At 44.3% G+C, this 25,758-nt stretch overlaps 1 protein-coding gene across 1 annotated transcript; it reads right to left on the bottom strand.

Moving 5' to 3' along the window:
• Positions 1-12,009: 12,009 nt before the first annotated feature.
• Positions 12,010-24,852, bottom strand: LOC135388944 (ubiquitin-associated protein 1-like). The gene is made up of 10 exons (XM_064618827.1): positions 24,727-24,852; positions 24,540-24,660; positions 24,392-24,421; positions 23,747-23,865; positions 20,398-20,769; positions 17,376-17,520; positions 16,087-16,226; positions 13,646-13,780; positions 12,288-12,389; positions 12,010-12,219 (listed from the first exon to the last, which is right to left on the bottom strand). The coding sequence occupies exons 3-10, from the start codon at positions 24,411-24,413 to the stop codon at positions 12,094-12,096; spliced, it is 1,161 nt and encodes a 386-aa protein (XP_064474897.1). The 5' UTR covers positions 24,414-24,421; positions 24,540-24,660; positions 24,727-24,852; the 3' UTR covers positions 12,010-12,093.
• Between the last annotated feature and the right edge of the window lie 906 nt (positions 24,853-25,758).

The raw sequence follows: 25,758 nt of genomic DNA, 5'->3' as shown, positions 1-25,758 counted from the left end.
AATGTGCGCAGATTTTATTCGAACGAATTATTACGAAGTGAGCGCTTCGCCTCTGTGAAGCAAGAGGGCGCTGAAAGCAACACTGCTGACGTCATCCGGCATGGGACAATGCAAGCTTTGTAGCAGACGACAATGCTATGTGACGTCACAGTGTCTTCCTTATCGGGCGAACCGCTGTGCGCTTTGCATTTTCGTTTCGGTTTAGTATTGTCATCATTTAGGAATCAATTACTCGCACAAAATGAATGCGAATGTTGTATTCGGTATCAAGGGAGCGGTCCGTGTTCGGTATGATGCTCACCTAATTTCTTCTGAATCCTTGCGAAGTCTCCCTTTAAAGGGACTATCGCATTCATCTCAAACGATTCCGAAACTGTAGCGCCGTTTTACTCCGCGTTCATCACTGATAATAACGCCGAAAACCCGACGCGAATTGGCAGCGTTGTTCCTGTGTAGTTTGATATAAAACTTCGCAAGAGCAGACGACGCATTCCGGGGTTCCCTCTCCGGAAACGTCACACGGACGAGGCCAATCACTGCGCGCCCTATGACATGGAGAATACCAATCACGGAGCGGCCGGAGGACCTTGGTAGCCTTGGCAACCGACAGACAGGCGGCCGGGCGGGCGAGCGAGGCGGAATGCTAGGGAACGGCGTCTTCTCTGTTAGCGGCTCGCGGAACGTTGTTTCTGGTTAGTGTCGAACGTGTTCGTACAGTCAGGACCGTAACGCCTTGTTTCACGTAACATGGTTACGTCTGCACTCACACTGGTAAGCGAAAGCCAGCGTATTTACCGAGGACTTTTCACTTAGTATAGTGCAATGCGAACGCCAAGCAGACGATCTCGGAGACAATCGCCTGCGCTGCGCTCCTATTCGTGTGCCTCGCTTACGTCATCATCGTGTTGACTGCAGATGGAATGCGGACCTTTAAAACTCAATTACTTAATATTTAAGCTGTTTTCGGAAGAGAAATTTGGCAAAGTTGACTCTGAAACGGTGACGAACATTATCCTATCGGTATCCTACATACGTTCCCGGATGCGATAGTCCCTTTAAAAGAGAAACGAGGGATGACGGCGAAGCAGAATTTTCCTTGTGATTCTTTTTCGTTACTCGTAGGCAGGCAGTTTGATATGTATCGATCTTCAATCTCACTAACTCTCAGAAGCTATAAGCGCAATCGTATATTCTGCGCACCCAGTAACGTTTTTAGCTCACTCTGCGAAACACAAACAGGTATGTGTATAACATACTGCATAAAATGGGCTACACATTTCAGTGCTACTATAATAGCAATGTGTGCTACTTTTATTTTGTGGTCCACTCACGTGTCGAGGAAGAGGAGGAGAAGTGTCGTTGGGAGGAACCGAGAGGTCTGCCTGCCTGATTAGGCGGCATGTTTCTCGGGAAGGGAAGAGTGGTGGAGAGGAGGAGAGGAAAGGGTGAAGTGGAAGACCGAGCGGAATCCGCTCGGGGGGAGGATAGCTGCGTCCATGGGCCGACTTCAGGGGAGCTGTGCCGGCATACGCCTATTACACATCTGAGGGAAACCCAGGAAAAACCCCAGACGGCACAGCCGGCCCGCGGATTCGAACCGCGGACCTCCCAGTCTCCAAGCGCACGCGTTACCGCTGCGCCACCGGAGCTGGTCACTCACGTGTCCTTGATGTTCTTTCAGGCATAAACGGCTATGCATAATGTAAAAAACCCCGAGACTAGGGAACACGAAGGGACAGACTTTTTTGAGACTTCGTGTTTGTGTATGTCCCTTCGTGTTCCCTAGTCTCGGGGTTTTTTACATTATGCATCATCTTCACCAGCTCGCTTGCTTCCTAGCCATTTTTTCATTGTCATAAACGGCTATACCGCTCGGCATCGGCCATTCCTTGCTGTATGCGTCTCAGCGTCTCCCCGAGAGTGTGGGATGTTTTCTCATGAACAGTCTTGGAATTATTGTCTTATGCGTTACAGGTAAGAATGCTAGATAAACGGGAAGTATTGCCAAACGCGGGTATGCGTATGTGCTATAGGCAGAGACCGATGATGCCTGTATTATGTCTGTCGTTTTTATCAGTGTATCTCGGCGGCGGAACTTGGCCAGTGAGTTCCAGAGGCCAGAAGACATACAAAGGAACAATATAAAGAGACCAGTAGCCATTCATTAGGCGTGAAGGAGCATGAGGATATAGTTGCGTCGATTCCATGCAAGATGCCAACTCATTATATGGCGAGTAACATGGATGTTTTTTTTTTTTTCTTGTTTATATAACGTGGCGATATTGTGATCACGATCTGTACGAACGGGAATGATCTGTATATGGCACCTTGTCACATTATTTCATTATTAGTACTGCTTATGTGCCGGCAGGCATGTACGAATGCACATCTAAATAAAGTCCACATAGAAATGAAGTTTATCGCGTGCACACTTGCGTCCTTGTATTTATCTGATGATTAAAATTACGATATTTCCATACGCGCGATACCTATGCCCCCCCCCCCCGCTCCCCCAACTATGTCCGTGTTCCCTATGTAAAAACCCTATCTCCTGGATGCTGCTGCGCCGCAAACGGGAGTCACATGACCAGGGACATCTTCTCCCCCACTAGCTACCCTCTACAATTTATGTCCATCTCAAATATAAAAAAAAGTACATAAGGTGCTGTACAAAGTGACATACGCTCTTGTTTGGTGATGACCACAGCCATACACTGACACAGTCAACAAGGCTTTTTTGTGCTTATATAATTTATTATTTATTTGTAAACTCTTAAGGACCAGAGTGGTAATTACATGGATGTATTCAATGATACACAAATGTACAAATTGACAGAGAATAAGAAAAAAAAAATGGTGCAAGAAACATATTCAAGGATTTATGGACAACAATGACCTGATCCGACAACCGATCCATTGCTGGCTCGGGCATTGTTTTGGTAAGCATCACCATCATTAAAAAGCGATAAAAACCGGGCTGTTTGGTCAGGTTTTTATTGCTTTTAAAATGTACAACCATCATCCTAAATGGCAGCGTTCTCGACGCTGATTTGTCGAAAACAGGAGGCTGGACCTTTTTTGTACCATTATGTACGGCATAATTGGTACAAAAAAGACGTACGCCTCCCATTTTCATCAAAGGAAGGGAGAGAACGCTGTCATTGGGGATGATGGTGTGCTCGGAGTGTACTCTGTGGTGAAGTTCAGTTTTAAGAGTGTACCTTTTTTGCGATATCATTTCTTTGATTTCTTTTCCGGGTTTTCCAAGAGAGAGAGAGATGGGAGGTCATGCCCTGTAAAGCCACTGGATGAAGTTGCTTCTTTGACTGTTGTTTCTGACTAAGTCTTCCAGCTGTGTCTGAAACATTGTGCATGCCCTTGCTATGTTGTCCCGTGTATGTCCCAGCCAAGCCCACTGCTAGTACTGGTACTTCACAAATTTGTTTTTTTTTATAAATGACTGCCAGAAAACAGGTCGATATGACAGCAAGCCAGCAAAGTCAAGTTCTTTTTCCCATTATTTATGTAATGAGCGTCCCGACCTGGTAACAGAGAACAATGCTCAGTCAATCGCCTCTTTATTGCTCACCAGAAATGAAATTGAAAATGAAATGGAATTGAAAAGCACTCCCAACAATAAACGGTCACCATTTGATATACAAGTTAACACACGTACAAGTGGAAGCAAGAGTGCACTGCAGTAAACATAACTTGACAAAATATGCAAATAAAAGTCTGCACTACCACAGTGTGACGCATGTTTATAGAGCGCCTGCAGGTTGCTTTGGGAATGACTCCAAAAATGTACAACAAGCTATGTATGCAGGCTACTCGCAGGTGTTACTTTGTCTTTTTCTCTTCTTCCTGTAGAGCTGCTGTAGAGGAGTTGACAGCACATGTTTCATTTACCTGAAAGAAGGATCGTCGAAGTACAATTGTAAGAGGATACAGTGCGACAGACTATTACACATCCACCGCATCTACACAAGTGATCGGTACCCTAGCTAAGGCTCGTGAACACATCATCCTTTCTTTGAGTTCCTGTGCCAGAGTACCAGCAGACATGTGGTGATACACTCAAGTTGACAGCATAAACATTGTCAAAACTCTTTGTCATGGTGTAGGGCAGCCCCTAACTGAACACATACAAAACAAAGAAGCGTATACATATTCTGGACCAAACTAACATGAGCCAAAGATGCAGACCACCCTGAACATATCCTAACCGCAGCAGCGAGTGTCACGATTTCAACACAGTTTCAAGACGTCAGGTTCTTTTCTCATATTAAAAGCCGTAAAGACCCACAGTGTAGGGGAAAGGATAGGAGTCAGGATGACACAAGACGCTGGCGAGTGCCATGTGTCGTCCTGTATTTTAATATTGTCCCCTGCGCCGGGGTTTTTGACAGCTTTTAACGAGTCGTCAAACAGGGGGCTTTCCTCTCTCCCTCTTGATTTGGTTTTGCTCTTGGTGTGAGGAAGGGTTGGGGAGACAATTACACAACACAATGCCAATATTTCCTGTAGCAATGTGATGTACGTTACAGGAAAACTTTGTCTCGATTCTAAAAGTTTGTGGATCAGCTCGTAGGAATATGCAGAACAAGTTCATCAACAGCACACCGTACACGGCAGCCAAAACCGTGCCTCAGTCTCCACAAATGTCCACTTCTCGGAGAACAAAGGAGGAGGCAGGTAAGCTGGTGCGAATCTGAAGAGGGCGACGTCCTCAGCCCTCACCTAAATTCTTGCACCAATTGTTCCCTAATCTTTTCGACACAAAACCCTTGCTGAAACGTAGACACGTCTTATGGCAAACCCTTTAGGAAGCTGCTCTCGTTGCCACAACAAGGGGCAACGTGAGCAAGCCAAGTGTTATTTCCGCAGGGACGACTGACGCTATTCGCCTCGAGATCGAACAGCGTCGCCACCATGCGGCTGCTCCGTGAACTGCCTTTAGTGGGGATGCACAGCTTGAGCCGGTGCTTTCGCTGTGGTTATCGCGCTAGAAAACCTTGGAAGGCTCAATTTCTGGACATTTGTGCTTTTAAAATCGCTTCAAAGTGAGTGAAAATGACTTGGTGGAAAACTTTTTTGAACTTTTCTAGTTCTCTACACCAGCGCGCTTAGCAGGGAAGAAAACTACAGAACGTGCCTTATGTTCCAGTACGCGGATTCCACTTGGCCTTTGCTATATTATATATTTATCACTGCCGTTCTGTTTGGCAAACAAAATGTGCCAAGAGCTAATGTCAATGTCGTAAAAGTTTTTTTTTATTATAAGTATAAAACTATGTCACAGTTATTTATAGAATTGTTCCTGTGCTAGCTGTTCTAAGCTACTTCACAATGCTCAGTTAGGATACTCTGCACGCGCTAGACACAAGTTGTATCGAATGTATTAATATATGGAATATATGAATGCATGAATATATATATTTATGACATGGGTGTTCTTAAATGTGTGAATTTCAAGCTTTCATCTCATTTCATCTAACCGTATGACAGACTAGACTTTTATCTTTCACATACGTAACCATTGGAACGCACACATTCAAGGTAAAATGCTATCACCGCCCCTGAACGTAATATGTAAAACACGCGTGTTTTTTGGGGCATGAAGCACGTGTGCAACAGCGTGTTTCAGAATATATACCTGCCGCTGGAACCAAAAACTTAGTTTATATGCCTGACCAGTAGCACCCCAAAGTCAAGTCCACCACAAAGCTGTGGTCATCTCGTAACATATTTTAGCACCATTTAGTGAATGCCCGCCCAGGAGACGAATCAAACCTCGAACCTCTCCCGTACTCGCTCGACGCAAAATTGCAAAAATTTTAGCGAGGGGCTTCAATACTTACTGGGCTATTCTCCCCTTTTGTTACATTCTTGCACATTTGTGCATTTAAATTCATTGTTATTGTTAATTAGTACATCGTACATTTAGATCAGTGGAGACAGGAATTTTGAGTTAGTCTTTTTTTTTAATCCTTGTTGTCTCGACGTAAGATCAAGAGGTACAGGGAAAGACAGCAATACACAAGCGACGAATAAATATTCGAGCGAGCAGTAAAAGACAAACAAAATCACGCCGGGAACAAAGGAGGCAGTGTTTCCCTTCAAAAGCACACAGGATATTTTCTTTTCACAACTTCGCGACTTGAGCGTTTCGCAGTGCAGCAATATTTGTCAACTTTCACACCTTATCAGCGTTCTATGCGTCGCATTTCAACACATCCGCAATATGTGAGGCACTGACAGCAGCATTTACATTTTCATCCAGAAACACGGCGATGTCTGCGTAGAAAAGCCAGAACCTGCTGCGTCCGATCATGTCGTATCCTCACTAGGGCATCCGTCGCAGCGCCACCTACAGTTCGATCTCGAGGCGAATAAAACCCCTTTTACCCGGGCCGCATACCCTCCAACCTTGCTGCGCTTATCCTTGTCCCCTTCTGTGTATCCATGTCCAGATGTGCAGTAAATGTCTGTCTGCTGGTTTTTGAGCCTGTCTGTGTCATGTCCTTCGTCTCTGTGTCAATCTTTCCTCAAGCTCAAGGATGCTGCCATCTTTGGAGCTACTACTCAGAAAAGGGGATTTGGTGAATCGCAAACTTTGTTCTTTTTAACGTTTCATTGCACAGGTGGTAATGATAATTGAGGACATATACTCATTTGTCCTCGTTGTTAATGTTGTTCATCGGTGTCTTCTTCACGTGCCTCAGCGATAATACGCATGGAAGATAATAGACGAGGGCAGCTTTCTGGCCTGGCCCTCTCCATACTGGTGAAACCCGAGCCCATCCCAGCAGCCCAGGGCCGCAAGAAGAAGGCTATACCCGGGACAGGATAAGCCTGAGGCCATGCAGTGCTCTAGTAGCAGGCGCAACACAGTGGGTTTTGTATGCATAGACCCAGTGGCTTATCCATTTTTCCTTGTTCTTTTTTTTGGGGGGGAAAAGCAAGGTGGCTTTTTGCCTGGCTAACCTTTCCTTTGTTTTCCTCACCCCATAAATAACCCCCCTCAACTCGTAAGGCTTTACTCCGTCTTGGCCAATTCCCGAACATTCCATGTCCGGATTACACCTTCACCCGGACACGTTGAACTTACGAACTGTTCAGGCGAAATCCGGACAGGTGGCAACCCTAATCTGCACACATGTAAGCTACGGGGTTCCAGTCCCTGTTTGTCTGGCACTACTCCATGCCAGCCATTTACAGTCATTACTCAAAGGACCAACTTTCCCGTCAATGTGTAACTTGCGCAACACTCGTTAACTTGAACACTTTCTCTCATACTTAATTGAGACTACTGTATACTTCTGCCCAGATTTTATACAACAATGTACGAATGTCTCAACGTTTTGCTGTTTACTTATAATTTGCAGCACTTGGAGGCATTACTTACAGGCTTAGTATCTTCTGAAGCTTGAGGCTCATTAGCTGCATCCATTTTAACTTCATGCTTGGCCCATGGATTCCAGAATTTTAGTGCTATAGGTTGAATAAACCTATACCAAATATACAACAGTACCGGAGCGATGATACAGGGAATACACACCATCTGGAAGAAAACGAAAAAAGTGGTCCAAATGGAAATAAACATTCGCTCAGAAGAGCCGAAATGCTCGAATGAGACTACAACAGCATGTCTCCCATGTTTACCTCGTCTAAAATCTCATTTTCCAATACCGCTACTACCCCTGTCTTCACGTACAAGGCGTACTTTATATTTCTTTTCGATATATTTCGATATTTCGCATATAACATGCGCATCTGGCTATTGATACTAGTCGAGCAGGTGGATTGCAGGCAGGAAAGAACCATTCGAATGACATAGCATAATTTTCTGTGGGATCAGTCTGTGCCCCTTACCTTTGATACCTTGAGAGACAGCTCAATCACTTTCGACGAATTCCGATGGTGTGCTTTATAGGCTAAATCATAACAATTAGCGCTGCATGAATCAAGGTCCCGCGACGTTATTTCTCGTCGCTAGCGTTGCGCGTTGTGTTACCAGGCTCCAACAGCTCCCCATAGAGCCCATAGTTTGAGATAATTCACACAACACTGGGCACACGACTAATGAAATTGCAACGTGGTGGATATTATGCACAACCAGTCGGCCAATCAGGAGCCCCCATGTCTGGCTGGCTTTTCGGTCGGTCCTGGCTACCATCGACTTCTACTGGATTTCAAGCCTGCCGCCGTTACTCGGTATTCAAAATAACTAAAGCGATTTTGGGGTAAAATAAAGATTTATTTGATACAAAGCACTAATTCAAAGATCTGATACATGGGTGTCCTGTGCGTACAAAGCCCACTGCGTTGCTGACACACTGGGACAAAGTTCGAACATGAAGCAGAACGAACACACCGTTCAACTCCTAATACCGAGAGCCAGTCTCATGAGTGCGTACCATTCCATGATGAGCATCTTCTTTCGCTGCCTGCGGTGCATCCATTATAGCGAAGCGAAAAGCGCTTCTGTGGCACGTAATCCTGTGTTTGTTGACAGTCCTCGAAATCCAACGGCGCCCGAACTTTTTCTTCACGCTCCAACTCATGAAGCATTCCGGTACCGCAGTTGACAAATTGTTCGTGGGATAATAGTTGTGTCCAGGAACAGCACAGCACGCGTAGACTCACAATAACGCACGAATAAATCAGCGAACATATTTCTGCAAACTGTTCTGTCGATTGACACCACCGAACACAGGAGGACGACATGCCGGCCATGCTATTTCGAAACTATGCTGAAACGGCCGAGACGCTGTACGCACATGCGCGCGTACAAAATGCGATTTCAAAACGTTCTCGACCAATCGGAGCGCGCGCACAGTCTAGGCCAATGGGCTTGCAACATGGTGTATGGGCGCAGTGGTACATACTCTACAGCCGCGTCCGCGGGTACCTGAGGAGGACTGGTGTTACCATGTCGCTGTTCGTCGGCACAGCGTTACCAGACGAGACACTAGAAAAGTGAATGCACTGATGCCTTGATGGCCACCCAGCACCAGCTCAAAGTTTGTATCCTCGTGAAAGAACAAATCCTGAAATGCTTCCGGGGAACGCACCAGGATGTCATCTAGCAAAAAACTTGGGCATAGCGAGGGGGAAGGCAAAGTGGCCCCGTGGCCTCCTCCCGGAGGCTCGGAGCTTCAAAGGCGCTTGTCAAAACTACTTGTTCAAAAAACTACATTGTCAAAACTGTGTTCTTTTTTGTTTTTGGCGCGCCGCGAAGCAACTAAGGCAATGAGCGGCGAACACATCGGGTGCACATCAGAAGGGACGAAGAAACATTTAGGATCTCCAATATTACCGGCATGTCCGCACTTTCGTGCTGGACCCTCGTTACAAAGGAGCCGGTAGAACGTAGAACCAGGTAGAACTTTATAGCACGACAGGGATATGACAAGGATAACGCGTCGTGCAAAACGTCCGCCACGCCACGGAAAATCCTGGCGGCAGCCATAGGAACTTGTTGTGTGAGTCCGCTCCGTTTTCGAGGGCTATTCGTACGCTTTCAATCGTCACCTTGCTGCCGTACCGCACAAATTGTTGCGTCGTTGGGTGCACAAAAACGTATGATAATGCGGGGTATGAAAAGAAAAAAAAGGTCCCTGGTTGTGTAGGCAGAAAAATGGTCCCCCAGGCTCCTGCGCGCCCAAAAATACAGGGGTGCGGATGGGGTAACTGACGAAACACGTCACAGCCGACCGAGTGTTACCATTCGCTCTCCCCATTTGTTGAAAAATGAGGCATAGACCTTTTTAATCTGTTAGTAGATAATAAAATCTGCACGACATTCAATGAGTAGCATAAAAGCGACATCATACGCTGCACTTGATCGATAGCGATATCGTTCGCTAGATGCTAGTATTTTTCTACTGGTGGTCAGACACGCGTGCCTGAATGTAAAAAGAAAAAGGAGACACGAGCTTTACAGTTGTCCCCTGCATCTTTTCCGTGGTGATATTTATGAACAATAAAAGGTGTCGTCTTCTCATTCGTTGTTTCATTGGCTTTACAACTCCGCTTCTGCTAGAGATACAGTTCATCGACATAGAAAGTATGACAGAACAACTGTAAAACCTGTGTGACCAATAATAGGAAAACACTTGCATCCAGGTTGAATTGGGAACTGCACCCAACGACTTCAATGGAGGGATGCGTAAAACTGCAAATTCGGAGAACATGCGAAACCTGTAGAGGATATAAAACCGGTTGCACGTATTCACACTGTGGACTGCACGACCCTTGCAATTTCAAACTAGAGCGCAACCTGCACATGCTTTCCTTGCTTACAACAGTGAAACCAGAGGCAGCTTGCTCGTGTGTTCTTACCGTGGCATTTGCGCTGTAGCGAGAAAAAGGTCACAATAGTGTCCGAAGAATGGTTTCCACACATGCGATGCTCTGCTTTGGACTGACAGGTGATACATAGAGCCCGAAGTTTTAAGGTTTTACCCGATTCTTCCCCGGCTTTGCACCCCAAATTGAAGGTTCACCCTTTAGGGTGAAACCAGATTTTTACCCGGCAAATTCCCCTCACTGGGATGTCTGTAGGAATGCATTAACTTACTTGTTTGGCAGCAAATGCAGCTACATCACCATTTGTACCAAACCATTACAGCTAGTTTGAGTAACTGAGCCCGATTCCTCCCCGAATTTAGCATATCGGGAGTTTTCTCGCTCGAATTCGCATAGATTTAGTGCACATGTTTATTTACCCGATTTTTACCCCCCGAATTTAGCAAAAAATATTTCCCGAAGACTTCAGGCTCTAGTCATAAGAGTAGAAATGGCAGTCCGGCGGCCCTTTTTTCTCATGACAAAGCAAACCAAACTGCTGTTGTTATCTTGTACATGTTGTTGCATGTTCCTTCATGGGCAGGACGGGTGGAAATTCCCATAAACCGTCCTCGTACATGCATGAATTGTCGTTACCTTCTGTTTGTGCATGGCGCAATTTCAGATTGGCAGCTGTGCTTGTGCAACAATAATAATCTTCCTGGTAACTGCTGCTGTGCGAGAGAAGTTTTCTTTCTTCCTCTTTTCTTGTTACTGTATTGCAGTGATGGCCAGTAGTTAACTACATGTAGTTAAACTACCTGATTGTAGTTAAAAAGTAGTTATCAACTATTTGCAGAAATGTAGTGGCAACTACTAGTTAAACTACTATTTTAAGTAGTTAACTACAGTAGTTAGGTTACTGACTTTTACCTTGAGCTACTTGTTTGATGAGAACGGTGGTGCAGAGCAATTGTGTCGTGCATGTGTACTAAATCTTCACTCTTAATGCTTGTCTAGTGAAGCCTCATTTGATTTGCTGTGAAATAATTCTGCAACTTAGTTTATCGCGTAGGCACAGAAAGAATCCCGCCGCAAGCTTTGTATTTGACGATCGTAGCAATGGCTTGAGCCAAAGTTTATTATTGCTTCTGATTCATATTTAGGTGTCCAAGAACACTACAAGGGATTGGTGTTGATGGACAACGTTAAGTAGTTAAAGATGTACTTAGAATACATTGCCGTTGCTAAAAAAGTAGTTTTAACTACTCGCCTGAAAAGTAGTTGAACTACTAGTTAAACTACTCAATCGCAAAGTAGTTAGTAGTTATAGTTAAACTACTGTAGAAGTAGAATTTTCTGGGATAATATTGCCGAAAAAAACTGTAGCTGAGATATTAAATATTTTATCTGAAGTCGAAGAAGAAGTTGAATTAGAATTTTGTTAGTGGCCATCATTGCTGTTTTGTGACCACAACGAATGTGCTCTGTGTATCGTTTTTTTTTTGTGCGGTGTAGGAGGTAGGCCTCTTCCTAGTTCCAGAGCTCTGTGTAATTGTTGCACGTGGAAGTTCAATGAGCAGGTGCAGATACAGGTGTGGCAAGCAGGGTTGCTCTCGTTCACCTTACATGTCTCGACATTTTTTTTTTTTTTTAAAGAGGGAGAGAAAAAAAAAGGTTTCAGCAGTACTGAGTCAGGCACAAAAAAGAGAAAAGGAAAAGAATGATATTAAGTTTAATTTTTTTTTTACTATGTACAAAATTTAACATAGCTTACAGGACCTTTACTTTATGTTACCATCAGCCTAGCAGAGAGTCCAATGCTCTGTCACGATCGTTGTTGCATTCGTGCAGTGCCGATGATATTCGTTCTTTTGGAAAACCTAGAGCCAGGAATTGCTGTTGCAGCTTAAGGAATTCCAGTGCCTGCAAAAGAGAAGCAAGAAAAGTGAAGAGTACTTCCGGGTTTTCCTCAAGAGGAATGGCTGCCATACCTGTTTGTAAGAGTCTTGATGCTCCGTAAGAGCTGCCTCAGCATCGTCTTCACTGAATCCTTCATCAGTCAAAGACTGTATCTGACACAGATGCTCGATCACCTGTTTGAACGATACACAGGATGAGGTGCATCATCATGTGGAACTGATGAGAAGCAGAACATGACGCAGGGCACTGAGAAAGCGCCCACAGACACTGGAGAGTTTTAGCAAACCGTTACGCAGCGAATGGAAGAAACGCCATTCTGCACGTGAGCAAGGGCGCATGGGAATGGATGTGCCTCTTCTGCGTTTCACGTTGGGACAATTGGGACACGTGCAACTGTTCAACGAACCACGCAGTATTCACACGAGCAACATCCCCAAGGAACATTCTAGTAGAAGACAAAGAAGAAAAAAATGCTCACAGGGCGGAAGTTCCGCCGTGCCTAATGTTGAGCATTTGCGCAACGCCGGAATGATGGGAGTGGTGCACTGCATGCTGGTGTCTCCAGCTTCATTGCTACATGCGGCTCCTTGACCGGCGCCGGGGGGCTTTGGGGCTGACCGATGATGTGTTCTGTCTTCGAGTCACCAAGGTTGTAGGCAAAACAACTAATGAGAACACAGGTCCGTGCTGAGCCGCTGCCAGGATACAACAAGGGCACGCACGTTTATTCTTCCTCATCACAGCTGAGCTCATGCCACCGAGGGTAGCAGGTGACACTATCGGCGCTGTCGCCTACAACCAGATATCTAGACCCTGAAGTTTTTGGGTTTTATTTTTTTCCAAATTCGGGGAGTGAAAATCAGGTCGATAACTTAATGTAAAAAATTCATGCAAATTCGGGTGTAAAAATTACCATCAGACTGAATTCGGGGAGAAATCAGGCTTTATTGCAGCTTAAACGTTCGTTCTAGCGCTCATCCAGAGTGTCAGAAGTATCAGAAGTAGAGGTCAACCATGTATTTTGTGAAAAATTAGTATGTCTTTACCTTCAGGTGCATAGCTTAGGTGCAGTTTTGTGGGTAGAAATCGGGTTTAACCCGAAACAGGTGGACCTTGATTTGGGGTGCAAATTCGGGGAAAAATTGGGTTTAACCCTAAAACTTCAGGGTCTACAGATATCTTGTGGCTGGGCCACAGAATATATTCCCCATCGCTGGAAGAGCACAAAAGACGTGACGATGAGCACTCACAGTAATGTGGCAGCAGAAAGCTACCACATTTTGTGCATCTCCCGCTGGAGTATCCTGTGGAATGTCGCTCGTGCGAATACACGGGAAAGATCCAACTCTAAGGGTGGCGACGTAAGGCCACGGATTACCATTATCCCTGTTGCATGTTTCTTTGGTTAAACATAATCCTTGGGACATACCTTTTTGCTGTCAGCTCCGTGCCGCTGTATAACCCGCAATGCACGGTCTTCAGGGAACCCCATGTCAATGACAGATTGCAGAAGTTCTTCCAATTCCGGGGATAATGTCGCCCTCAACGCCCTCCGATGCAGAGTCTGTTAACAAGCACACAGGAAGCAATTATTAACGGAGTACCCTGCTACACTCCTTAGTGTACTATGTGCCCAAAAGGCTAGTAGTATATGTACCATGTTTACTTGCATAATTGGTACAACCTTTACTTTATTAGCAAGTCACCCCCACAATGCCATATTCACTTGCATCATAAATGGAGCCTGAAGTTTTCCGGAAATATTTTTTTTTAAATTCGGGGGGTAAAAACCAGGTAAATGAACGTGTGCACTAAATTCATGCAAATTCGGGTGAAAAAACTTCCAGTACGCTAAATTCGGGGAGAAATCGGGCTCAGTTATTCAAACTAACAGTAGTAGTTTGGTACAAACGGTGATGTAACTGCATTTTTCTGCCAAACAAGTAAGTTAGTGCATTCCTACAGACATCCCAGTGAGGGCAATTTGACGGGTAAAAATCGGGTTTCACCCTAAAGAGGCAACCTTCAATTCGGGGTGCAAATTTGGGGAAGAATCGCGTAAAACCCTAAAACTTCAGGCTCTATGTATGTACCACGTTTACTTGCATAATTGGTATAACCTTTACTTTATTAGCAAGTCACCCCCAAAACACCACATTCACTCGCATCATAAACGAGCAACGAGGTGACATTTAACGTGGCTGGAAACCCTAGCTCATCTCTCAAACTGTCCACCAGGAGTCACCACGCAAAATATCTTCGATGCGGCGTACTATAGCTGCACAATCGAATTTACGAAAACAGTCGGAGAAAGCAGCCGTTGACGGAATATGACGAGGAGACTGCCTCGTGCATTTTTTTCTTTGTTTTTTTTTTTTTCTTCTCAGCTCATGCGCCACTTATGCCTGTTTGAGCTGTGCCACCGTACGTCATGCATGACGTGCAGGGGTATCACGTTACGTCAGACGTCCTCGTGGTTTGCAATGTGGTCCTTTCGCGGGGAGAGGATTTTGCAAAGGTGTGTGCGGAACAGCGCTCTCGCTTTGTAGGTCACCTGCGCTCAACATTCTTTCGCAGGAACTCGTTTTATTTGTTGCAGAACGCTCTACAGTAGTAAATGAAAACAGATTTTTGGGGTCACCTGAGGGCTCCTTTAACCCCTTCAGTGCCACATCATTGTTCAGAAAAATGACCTGAAATTTTTTTGTTGCATAGTTCGATTCCTAGTATATAAACTATCCTGTCTGCAAAGGTTTCAGCATGATACAACCAAAATTTACATACGAACTATATGTGTATATAAATATATAAGCAAACCAATAAAACAATATTTGTGCATATATATGACCAAAACAATATACAAGGTGTAGGCGATACACATTTTTCATTAAAAAAAAACCGTAAGGGCTATAGACATGCTGTTTTCACATCTATCATCTATGGGATGGCGGACGTTCTTGGCATATATGTTGCTCGACTGTCAAATAACTGATTACCTAAAAATCGTTAATTAACTTTTTAATTATAAAAGCTACGAAGTTGTCCCAATAAGAACATCTGTTCCTTTCGGTGACCTGGTATCGTAGCCGTTTTCGGAACAAAAATCCGTTCCGTAGATCGTCCGCAAAAAATTTGCGAAGGAACACAATTTTTTTCTTTATTTTGTTCATTGCGCATCTTCGAAGACACGTCTTTCTTTCACCCCCACGTGGAGAAATCGGGCTCAGTTACTCAAACTAACAGTACCGGTTTGGTACAAACGGTGATGTAACTCAATTTTCTGCTAAACAAGTTAGTGTGCATTCCTACAGACATCTCAGTGAGGGCAATTTGATGGGTAAAAATCGGGTTTCACCCTAAAGAGGCAACCTTCAATTCGGGGTGAAAATTCAGGGATGAATCGAGTTAAACCCTAAAGCTTCGGGGTCTAAATATAACGGAGCATTTCAATGTTTGCAGAAGCCTAGTGATAACTTCACCTAGCAGACATGCCCGGTGCTATGCTCTACTATGCACCCCTAGTTGCCAGCGAGCTGTACAAAGTATATAGTGAAAGGGGAAGAGTCATAAACTTGTCCGCACCCACAGTTCCTGTGGCGCCGCCTATCGTCCGAGCTGAGTTTCGGGGCAGAGACAAGGAATTTCTGATGAGTGAGCACACTAATGCTACCACATTAAACAATCAAATAAGTCCACAGGTGAGACTCGCGATACGTCTTACGCGTCCCACAGTAGCCTGACTCATCTTATTATCTTATTGAATCCTACAGTACGTTGAGTTTACACTGGCTAAGAGGTATTTTATGTTACAAGATGCACATAATAAGACAGATAAGGTTTCTATGAGAGAGTATATCTTGAGGTGCTTACCTCAGCAATCGCAGGGGTCTCGGGTAACTGCAGCTGTGAGGCTGCGTTGCTATCATGTGGTCCACCGTCACTGAATAGCTGAAGATCTGATGTTCTCAATATGTGTAGTCGCCCTGCAGCAAGCCCCTTTGGAATGGTGTCTGAGGAGAGTGAAGTGTTGCGCTTATGAGCAGAGCTGTACATAGCAAATACTGCACTACACCAAAGCACATTGAAACTTGCAGGGGCTCTTTTTCTCTTTGTGTGAAGTGACGTCTTTGACGTTGTTACTTGGGCGTTGGTGAGGCTTAACTGGTCTGTTAGTGGGTGAGGGTGGAAGAGCACAGAGAGAGAGCTTAAGACAATACGAAGAAACGTGTTCCTGTGTGTAATAATAATAATAATAATGAATAACTAAGGAAACAACTGGTGACTGCGCAGAGTTGGGCCTGTGCTTCAGATTTATTCAAGCTGTAGTGGAATGTTGAAGCAAAAATCCGGCAAAAGCTCCTATGAAAGGTCTTGAGCCACAAATACCGGCAAAAGGCTGCCGGTACCACCTTCCTACCGGGAACCGGCAGAGCGAGCAAATATCCGGCCGTGCCGGTATAATACCGACCTGGTGGCAACCCTAGACACATTTACTCATTAAGTATTCCGTTTACCTATTATTACGTGACAGTTACTTATAAAAGTGATACCTGTGCGAGAGGAAAGAGGAGCAAGGAACGAATCACCATAATGGTGTGTGCGAATACGCTGAACGATGTCATTCACTCTTGGTCAGCACAAGCAAGTAAGACCTTGACAAGGCTCTACTCAGACACCTGTATTTTCAGGTTTTACGTTTTTTGAAAACCGGGAGGCACAAATCGGGTGTTATTTCGGAAGCTGTAAAATGGGGTAATACCAGGTGGAAAAGCTGATTTTCGTGCTAATTTTTATTATATATTTTTTAAAAAGTCACTTCTCGTACTTATGAAAGAACATGAGATGCTGAGTGCCTCTGCTGAATGCACAGCGTTTAGAGTTCTCAGCACCTGTGGCCAAAATTGTGAGGTGCTTCGAGTTTCACCCCGAGTGACATTGAAGCAAATCGGAGGAGACCGTGTTTAGCCCGAGAAGTTTAGCTCTTCTCATACGTTAGGCGTAGCCTAAGTGCTCCAGCTTCTTTCTTCGCTTACCACTGTACGTAGCGTTCTGTGCACTTATCATTCAATACTACAGCCTTTGCAGCTGAAATGTTATTTGATGACGATCAAACGGATTTCCTGCATCGACCTGTTCGTGCTTCTGAGTCACATACGTACCTTCAACTGAACCTGTGGCAACTCCATTTGCTGCGCTCGTGGCATTCACATCTGGTGGGACATGTTCAATCTCCTGTCTGGTTGGGTCTTGTTTAGGGTTACGGGTCTCCTCCTTGCATTCACGTACAGCGGCTCCGGTCATTCCCTTGAGAGAAAAAGGAATGCGACCACTGTCACAGCTGTGTTCCGGCAAAAGTTAACCAAAACTGGTTACGCTGCACCTGTCGGCCATGCTCAGTTTTCTGTCAAGTTAATGCGGGAAGTGGAGGAAAGAAAACGTGACCAGTCTTTTCATATAACTTCCTCACTGTCGTTTCGAAAGCTGTGCCTAAGGCCCTTCGTTTTCCGCGATTCCGCGATTCCGTGATTCCGCGAAATTTCGCGGAATTCGGAATTGATCGCGGAATCCTGCGTTTGGCACAGAGTTTCACGGAATCCTTTATTTTTAAGGGTGTGTGGATATTAGAGTTCTCAAATTCGAATCGAATATCAATCACTCGAAGTATCCGATTCGCAAATCGAAATACCCAATATTCGGGCTTCCGGATAATTTGACTATTCGCCGAATACGAACGACACCTCCCGAAAGTGGGCTTCACCTGACGCTTCCCTGCATGAGGTGAAGCCGCCCCTACAAAATTGAAGCCTGCTTTACGAAATTATTTATGCTGCAGGACAAAACAGAATAACATTAGACAAATTAGAATAACATTAGCCCAAGTTTATTGTGTATACTTCACCTGAGGAAGGGGCGGCGTCCTTCCCGTATGCGGTTTAGCAGTAGCAGTGGGGGATTTTGATTTGATATCTGGGAGGCTGCCTTCAAGAAATTAAGACTTTTAAATAATAGCTACAGCCCAAGAACAAAAAGGGGTGCACTAAAAATGTAACTTCCTCAGGGCATGTATTGTAAACTCCTTCTTATAAAGTTCCTATGAACTCTGTAGATGCTGAAAGATCTTTCAGCAGGTATAAAATGATTTCCGGCGACAGACCGCATCAGATGAGAACACAAATATCATGTATGTAATGCTGAGCCCCAACAGTGATTTGAATCTGTAATTTTATAACATATTTTTTGTTCCCACATTATCCAAGAAAATAGTGTCTCCCATTTCATGCAGCTGTTGCTCGCCGCGGAAAATCGCGGAATTTACAAGTCAGTGCCGCGGAATTTTGAATTTGCCGCAGCAGAAAACAGGGGGCCTTAGCTGTGCCGTATAACTGTATTCTGTAATTGCCAGTAGATGCATAGAAAAAAAAAATTAAAAATCTGAATGAAATAGCCGGATCAGACAGGGTGGTGCGGTCGACCTCTCGAATTTTTTTCTTTCGAACATATCCTAAAGCCTTATCCCTGGGAGGAATATTGGCGCTGAAAGTACTTGAAAATAATTGGTGGTTATTTTTTAATGAATTATCATTCAGATGTGGGCATTTCGACCATTGCGCTTCCTACGCATTTTGCCGCCACGTATCTTCATAACTATTTGACATATTCAGCTGAATTTGTTTTCCACGTATTGTCTGAGGTGGGTAGCACTGCATATGAAGTTCTGAAGATGCTAAGTTTTGCCTTTGAGGAGATAAAAAATCGCCTCATAAAGTCTCGCCTCAAAAAAGTTGCCTCATTTGCAAAATATGGTACGTTTCGGGAACCTCACAACTAGTCCCCCATTTGTGACACCCGAAAGTAATCCATACCATTGTGTTCGTCTCGAAATGCCCTTTCTTCGCATAGCGAGTACATTTTATTGCGAATTAGGGCAACGCCCCCAAGAATCTTTTTGTGAGGGCTGTCTACGGAAAATGCGTAAATTCGACAGTGCGTATCCCATATATTCCCACTCGTGACATCGCTCATTTTACTCACAAACGTTCATCATGACGCCTCAAAACAGCACATAAAAAAAAATTTGCTTCAATGATGGTCGAAGTCACGTTTGTAATTCAATGTCGTTCGCAACGTAATATCGACCATCTTTGGAGCAGAATTTTTTTTATGTGCTGTTTTGAGTCATCATGAAGAATGTTTGTGAGTAAAATGAATGATGTCACATCTGGGAATATATGGGATGCGCAATGTCGAATTTATGCATTTTCCGTAGACACCCTTCACAAAAAGACTGGGGAAGGGGGGCATTGCGCTAATTCACAATACGATGTACTCGCTATGCGAAGAAAAGGCATTTCGAGACAAAAACAATGGTATGGATTACTTTTGAGTATCACAACTGGGGCCCCGAGTTTTGAGGTTCCCAAAATGTACCATATTTTACACATGAGCAACTTTGCGATTTTTTATCTCCTCAAAGGTAGGATCTGTCAAACAGTTATGAAGATACGTGGCATCAAACTGCGTAGGAAGTGCAATGTTCGAAATGCCCAGATCTGAATGATAATTCATTAAAAAATAACCACCAATTATTGGCAACTACTTTCAGTGCCAATATGCTTCCTAGGGACAAGGCTTTAATATATGTTTCAAAGAAAAAAATTGGAGAGGTCGACCGGACCACCCTGCCTGATCCTGCGTGAAATCACCCAATGCCTTATTCCCACCCCTTCATGATGGAGAATCTAAGGCAGCGGACAATTTGTGCATCTTGAAATGACAGTTTGCACAACCCCTTTTTTAATTATACGTATTACCATTGCGGTGGGAAGTGTATCTTGGCTTGGCTTGGCTTGGGTGTTCGTGCTTTGTTTCTTGCAAAAAAAGGTCATGTTGACTCGCAAAATTTAGTTCAATTCCAAAAGTTCAATTTCTTTTGACTGAACATTTATCAATATGCTTGTAAGTCATGGCAAGAGTTCGCAGACGGTAAATACCATTGACCTCGTAATTTCCAGACAAGTAGATTTCTAAATAGATTTCTGTGACACGTGAAGTGAAACACCCTGTAGCAAACAGGTATTAAACCTGCCATGTAAGCAGATGCAGCCTGAGATCCAATGCCACTTTGAGTCACCTATTACGAATCTAATAGCTGCGACACAAAACAATCGCATGTTACCACACCTGAAACACAGAGTTGAGCTCTTCCATGTCGTTTATGGTCTGCAGCTCCATGTAGTCAAACGGGCTCGAAGTGTCATTCTCAAACTCTGCAAGATTGAAATCATTTTTCCGGCTAGCTGGCTCCTTGGCTTCTGCTGCAGGAGCTGGAAGCAGTATGGAGTTGGATGGAACGGCTGGCATCAGACTACCAAGGTTGCCTGCTTGCTTCACTTTTTCCGATGTGGGAAGAGAGCCATTGCAGACTGCTCCACTCTGACTGAACTGTTCGATATCTGAAGCCACTTTCTCCACACATGCTTTCTGCTTGGCTATTTGTTCCTCTCTGTAATTCTCTGCTTGTTCTATTGCCTTCAGTTCTGTCGAAAAATCGTACTGCAAATGATTTCAGAGAAGTAATCCGTTAAACGCACACTCAGTGAACTTCGGGAGGGCATGCTAAATCCCTGGAAACTTTGGTAATCTAACGCTGAATTTGTGTGAACTGCTGTTAGCCTGCAGAAAATCTAAAGAAGCAAAGAAGTAACATTTAAAACGGCTCAAAACACTTTTTCATTCACCGAGCAATCCATCGAGAGCATTTGATACATCGGCAATGTTCAATCACGTTCACGAAAAATGACTGGAGAAAGCAGTCATCGACCCAGCACAATATAACTTTGGCAGACGTCCATGGTTCTAGGCCCGCATGGCATCCAGCTGTATCCAAACCAGCTGTAGATAGTGAAAGCCTGCGCATTGCTTCCTCTCCCTCTTTCAAATAAGAGTCAGAATTCATCTGCTACTGCGATTCATCATTCTGCGAATTCAAGAACCCGCAAATGATTGCAGCTCAACTGGAACTTGCAGACCTAATATTTAGACAAAAAGTGCAAGACACTTTCCAGAAAATCAGTTTTGAGAAGCGTTGGGACCGTTTTGCAGTTTATTTCCAAGTTTTCCCACTTATTACGCGGGGACGTTCAATCACAACTCGCAGACGACGGTCGTTCGTCTGCATGGCCACGACCGCTGAAAGCACGTTCGCGATTGGCTACGGCCATTGAAAACACGTTCGCGATTGGCTACGGCCATTGAAAACACGATCCTCATTGGATGACTCTTAATTGTTACTTCACGTCGACGAGCAAGCTGGCTTTCTCTATCTAGGTGGTGTTGGCTGTATGCCGACCTCCCTTGTTCACTTACAAACGCTTTGTAGCACATCACTGCTTTTTTAAGCTGACATGATAGCTGTCTTCGATTCGCAGAAAAGTGCAAGAGGCAGTGTAAGGGAGTGCAAACGGAGTGCATGACAGCTGTTGCTGCTCATGCAAAGTACACTGAGCCCAATCGAAAAAAAAAGGAAGCGTAAACCTCAGATGGTCTCTCACAGACGTCTGCACTGCATCGTAAATTTCAGAGCGATTATTGTCTATAAATTAACTCCGGTAGTAAAAACAGGCCCATTTTAGCAAAACTGATTGCGAGTATATTCCATATCGATGACAAACCATCGCCAAAAACGACTGCTGCCCAATTCATGTCGTCTGCTCCACTGTGCATGAAATGTTGCAGGGACATCAGAGACAGTGCAGCATTTTCGTTAATTTGCGCTGCACTGCTGCCACACCTTTTCCAATCGAATGGCCATGTGCAGTGCAAAGGCTGCACATCCGCCGAATCGAATGTGGGAACTTGCACCGTCTCCACTAGTTCAGTAAGTGCAGCCCAATTGAAGATAGCTAATGTCGCTAAAAAACAAAACTGAGAGCATCATGAGACAGACCAATGCTGCACAGACAGCCACAACCATAGATTGAGAAGTTACCCGTCGAAAAGAACTCGTTACAAGTTAAGTTAACGTGTGAAAAATGTAACTAAGTTCATAACGAAGTTCTTCAGCCTGAACTGTAACTCGCAGTTACTGAATTACCTAAAAAAAGGTACGAGTTACTTCCAAGTTACTTCGGACACAAAATAGCACTACGCAGGTGCAGTGCACGTGAGAAGTTGAGGTAGACCTTGAGTTGCCTGTGGTGGAGTTAAATGCGCTTAGATCGTTTTCGTTTATATCCAACAATAGACCTCCCCCGTTTGTAAAGAAATGACATCATAGTGTTCGACAGTGCCACAAATTTGGTAGAATTGAACTACGCTCAACGCTAGAGGTGAACAAGGTCGCGCCCGAAAGCCACGGATATGGTCCCTTAAAGGGACGCGACCCTCGGTCCTACTTTTCTTTCAATGGGAAGCAGCGAACAAGTGCCCATTCGTGGAACCCAGCCCTCTCATTTCGATTTGTTTCGGTTTCAGTGTGTCTACCAATGTCATGATGACGTTTCTCTGGTAGAAGTCTATTCGAACGCTTTGCATCTTACTCCCTGTGGGCGCACAATGGTTCAGCTTCATTTCAATAGCAGCGGTTCTTACTTCCTGAATAAAATACTGTCGTTGATTGCATATCACGTTTTATGGTAAAAAATGCCATGAAGGAACGGAGAAAAGCAAGAAAATATGTGGACGTGAGTGAAAAGCGAGTTAAAGTAACTTGGAACTTAACTTAAGTTACTTTGGCAAAGTTACCTGAAAAAGGAACGAGTTCCTTTGAAGGTTACCACGGCGCAAAAGTACCGAGTTAAGTTACAAGTTGCCAAAAAAAGGAACTTAGTTACAGTAACGAGTTACCTCGAACTCTGGCCACAACCAATGAAATCCAACTCAAGTTGTTTGCCTCGGTTAGGTTTGTTCCTGTGGTGTTATATGTGGGGTTAAGTTATGATGCCAACTTACCGTATGCAGCAGATGTATAACGATGCCTTATGTCCAGCACTTGACATCTTTGCTGATCTTAAGCTTTTTAAAAGAGTGAGCCACAGGTCTCTTATGCTAATTTGTGCTTGTTTCTTTTCTTCTAGGCCACACTTATTGTGTTTTAAATTTCCTTCATTAATGTTGCGACATTATTTGTATTCTATTGTTCCCATTTACCACTGATAATTGTGTCTGCTTTGTATAGGCATATTGACTTGTAGGCTCCAATTCAGCTGCTGTCAGGCACCAGGTCAAGTAAATCACAATCACGTGTACAAATCAAAGTTGCCTTCACTTAATAGGATAGAGAGCGGCACTTGTTCTCAAAAACTCTCTGCAGAAACTCTCAGGTTTTATGTTTTTTGAAAATTGTGGGGCTAGAAGTAGGTTTTATTTTGGAGCCGTGAAACAGCATGAAATTGATCACAAAGATCACAGTTCACATTGTTGCTATTAGCTACGATTGTTGCATGCAACAAAAATATGTGCGTCCAACTGTTTTGGCAAAAAAAAACAGCATCACAACAAAAATTACCCACGTACTCAAGCAGAAACTTACATCAAAGTTAAGAGACTGAGGAAGCGAGTTCCTGCTTAAGCTGAATGGCAGCACAATCTTCCGTGGCGCACGAAATTTCTCCGAGACTTTCACTTGCACACCGTCCAAGTAGCTGGAACCTGAAATGGGCCCACAAAAATGCTGGTTTGATTGCATTCTTTAGGTGCATAAATGAAGGCTTGGTATGAAGCACATATTACTTTCAAGAATGTCAGATGTTGCTCAATTGTTTGCAGAGGCTGCGTATTACGTTTGTAACTGTCATGACAGACAACGTCAACAGAAAAAACAGGATGCCCATGACATGGAGAGCGGTGCATAAAAGCTAATTATGATTAACACTGTTAGTTTTGTCAGAACCAGTTAGACATATAGAGGAGCCAAAGATTAGCCGAGTTCTGTGTGCTTTACGAGATCAGGGACATTAATATGAAAAGAAAAATAAACGCAGCAGAGAGGGAATGGCAACTGCGAAAGCAATTCATGAAGACTAATCGGGGTAACCAATCTGGGCTTTTACAACAATTAAAATGAATGGTATATAAGAAATTTCCTGATAGAGCCGTTTCCAATTAGAACACCCAATCACTCCGTTCTATGATCAACCTTTCAGAGCCACAGCAAACAGAGTTTTGATGTACTTACCGTCTTTGCGACCATAGGCCATTGAAAAACCTGTTGGCAAGAGAGTAATGTATTCCTTCACCTACGTTGTATTTTGTATTGTACTGTTGGACTATATGTATTCCATTCATTACGGTGTGTGCGTGAAAAATATAACCAGGTCACTTACCCTTGTGTGGTCCGTTTCTCCCGAGCGAGAAATGTGTGCTCAAAGTCGGCCGCTGTCATCAAGTCATCAAGCATGACACATCGCCAACATCGTCACCAACCGAGGCACTTAATCGGCAAGTCTGCGGCAAAAAGATGTTCACGATCATAGTTCTGACAGCATGCACAAACAGATCGGGCGGACTTACATTACAGAGACCAAGAATAAATAGCTTTTACAAAGCAGACATAACGTAAATCTTGTTTACGTGATACTGTGTTTACGCGCTGCAACCCTGCAACACCGCACCACCAGGAATCGGATTAAGCACTCGGATTGGACTGGATATTGTTGGCTATCCCCAATAACAATGTCCATTGTTTCAAACTTCCAAACCTTGCTTACGCCGTAGTGCCGCTATGCAGTAGGCGTGCGAAAGGCCAGGCTCTGGGTCTGTCTGTGCAGTGGCCAGTGGCGCAGCCAGGGCGAGGGGGGTCCGGGCGAGGACTCAAACTTCCCTCGAACTCTTACCTGCTCTTACCTTTGATCCTTTGATGGTACATTTGGGAAAGGGATGGGGTAAGTCCTCCTCACCAGAAAGCGTTCCCATGGAACACATCCCAAAATAATGCGCAAATCAAGAAAAATGCGGATGCAAAGCATCTAAAAACATGCGTAAATAATTTTAAACTGCGCGTAATGGTTTGGAGATGTGCAAGACGCTTTCAAGAAAATCAGTTTTGAGAAAGATTGGGACCGTTTTGGGCTTTATTTCCAAGTTTTCCCGTTTAGTACGCGGGGACGTTCAATCTTCAATCACAACTCACAGACGACAGTGGTTCGTCTTCATGGCAACAACCGGTGAAAGCACGTTCGTGATTGGCTTCCGCCGTTGAAAACACGATCCTGATTGGCTGACTATTAGTTGTTACGTCATGTCGACGAGTAAGCAGGGTTTCTCTATCTAGGTGGTGTTGGCTGTATGCTCTCTAACGGCTACCAAGAATTCGTCTGCTACAGCGCTTCGGCCACGCCGGGCTACATCGCAGAAAAGTGCAAGAGGCAGTGTAAAGGAGTGTAAACGGAGTGCGTGACAGCTGCTGCTTTCGTGCAAAGTACACTGAGCCCAATCGAAAAGAGAAGTGTGAACCTCGGATGGTTTCTCACAGACATCTGCACTGCATCGCAAATTTCTGAGCAATTATTGTCTATAAATTGACTCCCACTAAAAACATGCGTA

This window comes from Ornithodoros turicata, chromosome 3, assembly GCF_037126465.1.
Source record: "Ornithodoros turicata isolate Travis chromosome 3, ASM3712646v1, whole genome shotgun sequence".
In the NCBI taxonomy this organism is placed as follows: Eukaryota; Metazoa; Arthropoda; class Arachnida; order Ixodida; family Argasidae; genus Ornithodoros; species Ornithodoros turicata.
This window is presented reverse-complemented; position numbering and strand designations above follow the sequence as displayed.